Source organism: Trichoderma asperellum, chromosome 6, assembly GCF_020647865.1.
Source record: "Trichoderma asperellum chromosome 6, complete sequence".
Taxonomy (NCBI): Eukaryota; Fungi; Ascomycota; class Sordariomycetes; order Hypocreales; family Hypocreaceae; genus Trichoderma; species Trichoderma asperellum.
Window position 1 is genome coordinate 2,579,971 of NC_089420.1, and position 10,458 is coordinate 2,590,428.

General features: G+C 51.2%; 4 protein-coding genes across 4 annotated transcripts; 2 read left to right on the forward strand and 2 right to left on the reverse strand.

Moving 5' to 3' along the window:
• Positions 1–378: 378 nt before the first annotated feature.
• Positions 379–2,701, forward strand: TrAFT101_010276 (uncharacterized protein). The gene is made up of 6 exons (XM_024904485.2): positions 379–913; positions 1,130–1,148; positions 1,216–1,227; positions 1,362–1,645; positions 1,726–2,109; positions 2,173–2,701. The coding sequence occupies exons 1-6, from the start codon at positions 656–658 to the stop codon at positions 2,407–2,409; spliced, it is 1,194 nt and encodes a 397-aa protein (XP_024756069.2). The 5' UTR covers positions 379–655; the 3' UTR covers positions 2,410–2,701.
• Positions 2,681–4,755, reverse strand: TrAFT101_010277 (uncharacterized protein). Its single transcript, XM_024901191.2, has one exon. The coding sequence runs from the start codon at positions 4,312–4,314 to the stop codon at positions 3,112–3,114; it is 1,203 nt and encodes a 400-aa protein (XP_024756070.2). The 5' UTR covers positions 4,315–4,755; the 3' UTR covers positions 2,681–3,111.
• Positions 4,756–6,431: 1,676 nt separating this feature from the next.
• TrAFT101_010278 (uncharacterized protein) lies at positions 6,432–7,433 on the reverse strand. The gene is made up of 2 exons (XM_024911084.2): positions 7,285–7,433; positions 6,432–7,187 (listed from the first exon to the last, which is right to left on the reverse strand). The coding sequence occupies exons 1-2, from the start codon at positions 7,304–7,306 to the stop codon at positions 6,814–6,816; spliced, it is 396 nt and encodes a 131-aa protein (XP_024756071.1). The 5' UTR covers positions 7,307–7,433; the 3' UTR covers positions 6,432–6,813.
• A 178-nt stretch (positions 7,434–7,611) lies between these two features.
• On the forward strand, positions 7,612–10,426 carry TrAFT101_010279 (uncharacterized protein). Its single transcript, XM_024901201.2, has 5 exons — positions 7,612–8,275; positions 8,346–8,425; positions 8,490–8,585; positions 8,661–8,956; positions 9,015–10,426. The coding sequence occupies exons 1-5, from the start codon at positions 8,244–8,246 to the stop codon at positions 10,176–10,178; spliced, it is 1,668 nt and encodes a 555-aa protein (XP_024756072.1). The 5' UTR covers positions 7,612–8,243; the 3' UTR covers positions 10,179–10,426.
• The last annotated feature ends 32 nt before the right edge of the window (positions 10,427–10,458 follow it).

A 10,458-nucleotide genomic window follows, 5' to 3' on the forward strand; every position in this document is an offset into this window, starting at 1 on the left:
GATGATGAAGCCATCGCCATCATATTTCCACGGACGGATAGAGTACGATATCCTGACGAAGCGATTATAAACGGACAGCAACAAAAGGGGGCCCCGGATGGAACTCAAAGCAGCATCCTTTTGGTCAGCTGGACCTTACTTTTAGTTGAAAGGAAATACGAAGACCAGACGCGCGCGGCCGGGCGAAGCCGGTTTCCATTTGCAACCGATTCTTGGGCTATGCAGGCTATACAGGCTATACAACAACACCGTGCATGTCATTCACAGCACATCGTGTGCATCGTCGACAGCAGAGGCGTGGCGAGCGGCCCGCGCGGTTCCCGCGTATTCCACGGCGTTCCAGCAAGAAGCTGCCCATTGGCGCCTTGCAAAAAGGTTCCCAAAGTTCCGGCATCCGGTGGAGCCGCAGAGGAGGCGACCCGTTGAGACGCGCCCGGTGACCGGTTCAACAACTTTTCTCTGCTCTCCAGCATACGAGGCCCGGGAAAATAGCGGTTAAGGCCCGCGAACCAACGGCGCATGCCACTGGCCGGCGGGACTTGACTGGCTGGATCCAGGTCCGGCAGCGCTGCTGGGAACTTTGAGGGAACTTTGCGGAACCGCCTGACTAAGGAGAACTGCTCAAGTCGCTCAACCAGGGTGCCACAATGACTTAATGGTCCCCCCACTCCGTGCACCCAAGGGGGGCGAAACTGGCGTCGGAGCTGTGCTGCGTTCTGTAGCAACAGCAACCAGGGCCGAGTACAAGTATCCAATATCATCTGGTCGCAGCCAATCCGCCAAACTCTGTCTCCTCTCTCAACACCATCATCGCCTCTGTACTGGCAACTGCATTATTTGTCTACCGTTTTCACCACAGCAATTCGCATTCACAATGTCCAGCTCTCTCGAACAGCTCAAGGCCTCTGGCACCGTACGTTCCTCCTCCTTTCCCCCACCCCGCCAAAAACCACACCACCTACCGGCATACCCCTCCAAACGAGGGGCGAAGCTGTTGCGAGCTTCGGGCTGCTGTCAGGAGGAATCGGCAATGCAGCTTCTTCCTCGTTGGGGGGATCGCAATCACTAGCATTGGTTTTCTTGAGTGCCTGGAACATATGCTGACAATTGACTTTTTGGCGAACAACAGGTTGTCGTTTCTGACACTGGTAATTATTCCCGCACTATCCGCCCAACTGTGGTTTGTTCCAGCCCAGCTAACTGTTTCTCTCATAGGTGACTTTGCTGGTTAGTATTGCTCTCACCGACGGAACACCCGGGCGCTGCTTTGGCGAGCTGCTACGTGCCGTGCTCTTTTTTTTCCCCTCCCCGAATTGTTGCGTCAGAACAAGAGGCTAATCAAGAATACTCGGTTCCAACAGCCATTGGCAAGTACAAGCCTCAGGATGCCACCACCAACCCTTCTCTCATCCTGGCCGCCTCCAAGAAGCCCGAGTACGCCAAGCTGATAGATGCTGCCATTGCCTACGGCAAGGCTGAGGGCGGCGACCTCGACAGCCAGGTCGACCACGCTCTCGACCGCCTGCTGGTCGAGTTCGGCCGTGAGATTCTCGCCATCATCCCCGGCAAGGTCTCCACCGAGGTTGACGCCCGATTCTCCTTCGACACCCAGGCCTCCGTCAACAAGGCCCTGCGTATCATTCAGGTAAATCTCGACAAGACAAAGCAATGCCACAAAAATAAAATCCGAAGAAGCTAATCGTCTTTCTCCATTCTGAAATATAGCTCTACAAGGAGCAGGGTATCCCCAAGGAGCGTATCCTGATCAAGATCGCCTCCACCTGGGAAGGCATCAAGGCGGCCGAGATCCTCCAGCGTGACCACGGCATCAACTGCAACCTGACACTCATGTTCTCCCTTCCCCAGGCCATCGCTGCCGCCGAGGCCGGTGCCTTCCTCATCTCCCCCTTCGTCGGCCGCATCCTTGACTGGTTCAAGGCCAGCACCAAGAAGGAGTACTCCAAGGAGGAGGACCCCGGTGTTGCCTCCGTCAAGGGCATCTTCAACTACTACAAGAAGTACGGCTACAAGACCATTGTCATGGGTGCTTCTTTCCGAAACACTGGAGAGATCACCGAGCTCGCTGGCTGTGACTACTTGACCATCTCCGTAAGATTTCAGCCAATCCCCCCTGCCAAGTTATCTTATGGCTAACATCCTGCTCTTCTTTAGCCCAACCTTCTCGAGGAGCTCCTCAACTCCACCGAGGCCGTCCCCAAGAAGCTGGACGCCTCCGGCGCCTCTTCCCTGAACATTGAGAAGAAGACCTACATCAGCGACGAGTCCCTCTTCCGATTCGACTTCAACGAGGACCAGATGGCCGTCGAGAAGCTGCGCGAGGGTATCAGCAAGTTCGCCGCCGACGCCGTCACCCTCAAGAACATCCTCAAGCAGAAGCTGTCTGCATAAAGAGCTACTGATTTGGCAGTTAGGGAGAGAGAGATGTGAGAAGAGGAGAAAGTTGTTTCAAAAGGTGCAAAATGACTTGCCCAAGCAACCCAGGAGGTAAAATTGGGATATAAATTTTTTTGTCTTGGCTGTTGATAAGAAACGCTTGAACAAGGGTCCTGTTTAAAATGTGAATATGGAGACCCGCGATTCCCTTTTATGTTTGTTATCTATGCCTTCAAAAAACAAAAAGCTCTTGTTGAAATTTAGGTTAGCAAAATAAAAAAAAAATGGGAAATCTTCCATGTCCGGTATGATGTGCTACAAATAGTTGGTTGTTCTTGTAATTGTATATGGTTGTTTATTATATTGTACAAGACTATATATCCCCCTTAAACACAACGCGATGTGGTATCGAAATCTCGCCATCAGCTTTCATAAATGCAAATTAAAAAACAAAAACGCCGATAATGCTGCCGTTGCTGTTGCTGAATCCAAGGTCCAGATCCCTATCCCCGTCCCTATCCCCACCCCCGTCTCCAATCCTGAGTATATGTAAATAGTACCAACCCAAGCAAAAGAGATCATGAATCAATAGCCAAAGAACCCTCTTCTTTTTAATCCACAAACAGCATTTCCTCAGTCCAAATCGCACTATAAAACAAAATTATGGCACTTTTTCATGAATTAAAAGAAGAAGAAGAAGAAAATCAAGTTACGCTTTCAAGGCTCCTTGCAATGCACCTGCACAATCGTATGCGTAAAACCCCCCTTGGACCCTTCCTTGCCCTCCACCACCAGCGCCGTCAAGGCCCCTCCCCGAACGCAGCCCGAGTCGAGTCCAATGGAGTACTTGTCCTCGCGGAAGCCCCTCTTGGCGTCGTGGCCGTAGACGACGGTATAGCGGTGGGATTTCTTGAGGCGCTTCTGGAAGTGGTTCCACGCATTGGACCACTTCTCGCCATCGCGGCCTTCGATGGGGATAATGGTGTCGCGGTCAGTGTAGGCGTCCTTCTCCTGGATAGATTCGAGAGTTTCGCCTTCCTCTTCTTCGGGAGGTGGTGGTGAGGGTGAAGCTTTTTCGTCATTACTGGCGGCATTGTCGTCGTCGTCGTCATCGCTGCGATACGACTTCCTGCCACCCTTGCCACGCAGCTTCTCGCGGGGGTAGATCAAGGTGCGCATGTTCATGACGGCCCAGGGATCCTGCAGTTCGGGCTTGACGCCCGGGACGAGGCCGGCGTGGACAATGAATATGTGCAACGGCTCGACGGCGAGTATGACGGGCAGCTTGGAGAGCCACTCGACGTGTTCCTTGCTCAGCTTGCGCCCCGTGGCGAGGAACTCGGCCTGGCCGCGGCGGTCTTCGTCATGGGGTGATGCGAGATCCTTGCTGACGCCGGTGAGGTTCTCGGCTTCTGAGAGAGAGAGGAGGATGCGGTCTTCGTGGTTGCCGCGGACGGCGCTGGCGTTGAGGCTCATAAGGCGGGAGACGACGGCAGCTGAGTCGGGGCCTTTGTTGATCATGTCGCCTGCAGCAATGAGATGGTCCTTTGCGGCGTCGAAGTCGACCTTTTTGAGGAGCGTCTCGAGGGAGGCGTCCATGCCGTGAATGTCACCGACAATGACTAGGCGCCGCTTGTTCTCAAAGGTAGGGACAAGCTCATCAGACAGGTTGGCCATCAGCGTGAGGCCGTCCACGTTGGGACGACGAAAGGTGCCATAGGTCATGGGCCGATCGGCGTCGGTGATTTCGATGTGGACAGGCCTCGGGGGCCTCGGGGGCAGAGGCGGAACCGGTTTTTCGTCCTTGGATTCGCGGATAAAGGACATGTTGTAGAGTCGCGTGACACATAAGAAGGCGCTGGCGATGAAGAAGAGGACGGCGGCGACGATGAGGATTCGGCGGTGCTGAGGTTGCGCCATGGCGGCGGGTGGCTGGTTTTAGAGGGATGGGCTTTGACCCCGTCCCGTTGGCCTTTTTTTTTTTTTTCCTTTTGTTTGATTTTACTGGTTCTAAGTCTGTTTGTGCTAAAAGCTGTTTCGGCAGCTTTTGCCGGGTGACGATGGGAGGGGAGGAGTACTGTTCACGGGGAGACTGAAGCCATGGAGCAGCACAGGTGGAAGAAACCGAGAAAAGGGAGGATATAATCAGCGGCAACGAGGAGCCAAGGAGAGACACGGCCCGGTGTTGTTGAAGGGAGGAGATTGAAGGACAAGAGCCGTCGACTTGGGAAGATAAAGAAGGATAGATAGGCAATACTACTAGCTCGAGGTATTAACAGATATCGACTATATATTAAAGGGGAAGCTTCTTTATTTTTTGCACTTCAGCCCGGTCACGTTAGTGAATTCTACCTACTTTTGGTAAAATATTACTGCCACTAGTAAGTAGTACGGAGAATTTAAAAAAATAAAAAATAAAATAAAATAAAACACACACAGCAAGTGTAACGACATTACGCGTCGCCTTTGCTGCTACCGGGGTTTGCCTTGCAAGCCTCACAAAAAGCAAATCTGCCCCCCCAGTATCATCTACTGTATGTTGGTTGCAGCACATCTGCCGTCTAAGCCGTCTAGGCGCCGCAACGGGGTTTGTTTTGGGCAGGCTGGATGACGACAACGGCGGGAATGCCAAGACCCTAAGACGTTCCCAGGAGTTTGTCTCTTGAGCTTCTTGGCTATCTGGGCAGCAGCTACGGAGTATACTAGGCGGATGCGGGCGAGTCAGGGCCGGGGGGGAGCAGAAGCGGGTACCGCTATTGAGGGCAGGGGGGGCAGACATGGCATGGACGTTGGTGTTGTTGGGGCTGATATGGAGGATGGAGCGCGCGCGTGTGTGCCTTGCAGTGTCTTAGTGCTTGAGTTGATGGGTAGGACAACAAGTACTAGGTATATACAGTTTGTAGGGTCGGTAGTTGATGGAATGGTGTTGATCTTTGCCGATGCTGGACCGAGGCGTGACAAAATGGGACAAGATGTAGCGCTTTAAATAGCCATTATTTTGACTCCCTTTTTTTTTTCTCTCTCTCTTCCTGTTAAAATACGCGTGTTTGAGGCTGCGCTTGGTTCAGTTAGTGCGCTGTTCACTGCGTGCAAAGAACGGATATCGGCATCTGGGGACGCACGTGGGGACGGTGGTTGGCGGGCGCCGATCCGAGGGCAGCATTACGTGGAATTGTCTGGACTCTTTATTGCAATTGCATGCTGGTTTAGAGATGTGATATGGTGCCCAAACGTGTCTTTGAGGTAGTCTGGGTTGTAGGTATCAAGGATATGGAGAGAGATGGGAAAAGGAGGGTGTTGACAGACATGGATGCTTTTATCGGTAGCCTATGAAAACTTGTACATATTGTTTTGTTTTGTATGTTCAAGTTGATATCTGAGGCCGGAGAAGAAAACTCCACATACCAACTGGATAATTTAGAAAGCAAAACCTAAAGGAGGTTCGACATGTTATATTACATCTCAGGATAAATAAATGCTAAGTTTTGTGAGCAGCTAATTTTCCAAACTTCAGATAATGAGATACACACTCTTCATCACAGAGGTATAGGTTAAGTGTTCGCCAGCTCCACTTACACATTCTAGACCTCAACTAGAGTATGGAGCACCAGGTCTCGAAAACACTCTGGGCCCACCTCCCAAGATGAAGAGAGAGAAAAAAGGGATACACGGTCGATGAGTGTTCGCATCTGGGAAAGCCGAGCTAGCCTGTGTGCGATATAACGGTGGTGAAGCAAGTTCGACCATTATTACCACATCTGAATGACAGCACTTGGGAATGTTAAACAAAATAAACCCAGTGTATTCCACTCTAGCACATTCGCGGCCTGATACACACCATGAAGTGCTTTGGGGTACAGCTCTGCGATTGAAAATGGCCTTTTTATGGATTTTATTCAAAATCATCAAGGTGGAGCAGAATTGGATAAGCTGCAATCCACTATCCCCTTGTGCTGCAGATTGACGCCATACAAATTGAGGACATACAATCCACGAAAGCCATTGTTTTAGTAGTGTGCAAGTTGCAAAGTTGCTGTGAGAAGAAGGTCTTATTCTACTACTAATATACATATACTATACAGGGCTTCCATCAATGCCCGCCCACCTTATAATAGTACAAGTCTATACCCAAGCATAGGCTTATCCGAAGAGCGTGTCGTATCCTCCCCCCTATATAGACGAGAAGTCGACTCTAGCTGCCTCTAACTCTATCAGTGTGAGATCCGTTAATTCCATTTTGTAAGCACCGGAGACGAGACTCAGCCAGGTGAGCTTCCTCTTTTCTGCTTCCAATCCAACGCCATAACGCCACGCCATGTACCATAATCGCTTTTTATCTGTTTTCACGCCTCCCTCGTTCCTTTTCCCTTCCTCATTTTCTTTCTTTCTTTTTCTTTCTTCTTTTGTATTTTTTATTTTTTATTTCTTGCTCTGCTGAGCCAGTTGCTGCTGCTCCAGTCGATACTTTTCATTCTCAATCTCCCTCCAGTCCTTGGGAATCGGCTCGTTGCCATCCGTCTCCTTGACGCCGCCGCCAAACGCAGATTTGCCCGCATACAGCTGGTAGCCTTTCCCATCAGACGTGTCCACGTTGCGGTATTCCACCGGCACGTGTCCGCGGAAGCGCTTCCGCATGTCGACCAGGCCGCGCTTGCATTCGCTGTATCCCCTCGTGAGCTGCTGGCACTTGGTGGGGAGGGTCGAGTAGAGAGGCTCGCGGAGGCAGTCGGTGGCCTTGTTGCGCTGGACCATGACGCAGTCTGATTCCTGGAGGCATTGTGCGAGGGCGTCTCCTATGTGGATTTATCAGCAATTTTTGTCTCTTTTTGTCTCATCTTCTCTTCTCTTTGGATCTGGCCCTGGGCTGATTGGGCGCCGAGACAAACATACGCAGTTCTTGACACGACGGCATGTTGGGTATATGTACGAGAGCAAGTGTATATGTACAATATGTTAATGAGTTGTTGCAGCCTTGTCTCGAGACTCGGGTTGGTGGTGGCTTCTAGGCTTCTGATGCTGCCTTCTGGAAAAGTCGTTCGATTGAGCTTCTGCAGCCTGGCTGGTGATTGGTGGGTTGTGGATGGCGCTAGGATCGAGGCTCTGATTTGACCAGTTTCCGACGCCCCACTGCCATAACCAGTGCATTATTAATGAGACGGGACATGCAGTTTCGTCTGATCCAGCCCTATGCTTTGTGTCGGTGCTTTCATGAAAATGATTCATTCATTCATTGATTCATCCATTCATTCGTGCGCAACACGCTGGGATGCAGCACCAATGGTAACAAATAGTCAAATCTTACAATCGGTGTATTCTCCAAACTTCACAGCCTTACCCACGATGCTATTAGGGCGCCGCCCATCTCAAAGTCAATGACGGCCCAAGCGCACAGGCCTAATGCCCAAACCCATGTACCGACAATAAACCACCTGCAAGGTCTTACTCGCTAGCACGAGCACTAACAACGCTGCCAACGCACAACTTTGACGCTGCACATGCCAACCACGCACGCCAATCATCTCTATTCCCTTGTGCGCACAAACTCCCTGATTGGCCCATCTCGTGGCTCGCCTCCCCCGGGTTTTCTCCAGGGTAAGCCGCCAATTGGGCCACTGGCGCGCCACCATCGAGGGCCCACCTGACCCTTTGGGAGATTTACATGTGACATCACCGCGATCCCCTTAGACTAAGATGAGATGCTGGAGCATCTCCATGCCTTTTCCTCATCTCGCTTCTCCTGCTGTTTCCTCTTCTTCACAATTCTCCTTTGTGGACACGAGGCGATAATGGAACGGTCCCCATAGCAAGGACAAGCCAAGCACCAGCCGAGTCCTCATTCTCCCGCCGCAATGCCTCTCCCCTTCATCGGTAGGCTGCATGCGTATGTATCTTTACTGTGTAAGCAACAGTTTTTACCGCCGTTTTTACTAATTCGCCATGGCCCTTTGCAGCACCGAGTACATTTCGATCGTTGTCTCCTTCTTCCTCGTTAGCCTCGAAGCGATAATTCGAGTCTTTACTCTAGCATTGCGTTAGTACGACCCTTTCAGACAAAACGACAAAGCAGCCTGCTTACCCCCTTTATACCAATGTAGCCTCATTTCTCGTCAACTTTCTCTATCGAGCCTCGCGGCGACTCTTTAAAATATTCTCTTCGCCCGCGCAGCAGAAGGCGGAAGATAAGAAAAAAAGTCAGTCCTCGCCCTTGTCAGATCAAATACTCTTCGGATGAGCGTCATCTAACTTGGTTCTCCCGCCCCTTTCAGCCATTTCCACGTCCGTGCGCGATGCGTCCGACTTCGTTGAGCTCTGTCGACTATGGGGATACGAAGCAGAAGAGCATATAGTTCAGACAAAGGATGGATTTCTGCTCGGACTGCACCGCCTGCAGTGGCGACGAGGCGAAGAGAATCTGAAAGTCAACTGCGGACCCAAGAGCACCAAGAAGCGGGTTGTCTATATGCACCACGGCCTGCTCATGAATTCCGAGGTCTGGGTCTGTTTGACGGATGAGCAGAGATGCTTACCGTTTGAGCTCGTGGAAAGGGGATTTGATGTTTGGGTGAGTGGCAGTAGCTATTCCTACCGGCCCAAGACCTTTTGCTAACTCCCTAGTTTAGTTTGGAAATAACCGCGGCAACAAGTATTCCAAGAAATCCATCCACAGCTCACCCACGTCGGTCAAATTCTGGGATTTTTCCATTGACGAATTTGCCTTCCACGACATCCCAAACAGCATTGAATACATCCTCGAGACCACCGAACAGCAGAGCCTGTCGTACATTGGCTTTTCGCAGGGCACCGCTCAGGCATTCGCTACTCTGGCCATCCACCCCAAGCTGAACCACCAGGTCAATGTCTTCATCGCCCTTGCGCCCGCCATGGCTCCCGCCGGACTGTCAAATGGCGTTGTCGACTCGCTCGTCAAGGCCTCGCCGTCGGTCCTGTATCTCATGTTTGGTAGGCGATCCATCCTTAGCTCCGCTACAATGTGGGAGACGCTCATATACCCCCCTCTGTTCTGCCGCCTCATCGACATGGGCCTGTCATTCCTCTTCGGATGGAAGACCAAGAATATCTCTGCTAGCCAGAAGCTCGCTGCCTACCCTCATCTCTACTCCTTCACGAGCACAAAGAGTGTTGTCCATTGGTTCCAGATTATTCGCAACAAATGCTTCCAGATGTACGACGACGATGTCTATCAGCCTATGAGCGTCACATCCTCGAGCAAATACTCAAAGGTCGCAAAGTATCCCACCCGAAACATCAAGACGCCTGTTGTCCTTGTCTACGGCGGCAGTGACTCCCTAGTTGACATCAAGTCTATGCTCAAAGAGCTCCCGCGACAGACCGTTGCGACTGAAATTCCGCACTACGAGCATCTCGACTTCCTGTGGGCTCGTGATGTAGACACCCAGGTATTCCAGCACGTATTTGATGCCCTGAACAGCTTCACCGATGCAGAGCACACCGAGGAAGAGTATGACAGGTATCATTTCGTCCGCCATGAAAGCCTTGCCGGATCTGCCTACGCGCCGTCCCATCTGCGCGGGGGCAGCGAAAGCGACGCTTCCATTACTGCGTCTTCAGGAGAAGAAGCCAAGAGCCATCAGCACCGCGCGCGAGAACAGCGCGTGCAGATTGCGTCTGCAAAAGAAGTGGCAAAGAAGACGGAAGAGCTCCAGCCTGTCGAGAAGCTGAAGGGCGTTGGTGTTCGGAGAGGCAGCGGTCCTGCAGCGAATCTTACAAACGGCGAAAGTGTCGATGGCAAGCGAGATGAGTGAGCGCAGACAAGATTACATCTTTTTTTCTTCTTCTTTTTTATCAAGTTTTATGGCATCATTATAGTGGCGTCTTTTTTTTTCTATTTCGATATCCCATACGAATTGATATCCTGGGCGCAATTCGATTAGATGTTACCCTTCTACGTCTGTCTAACTTACATCACCTCCAAGTATACCTACCTGTAGCAATAATAAAATACTATATCCCATTAATTACATATAACATATACTAGGTACTTTCTTTTGCACCCAAAACATAAATCACATCATACAAGCAGAA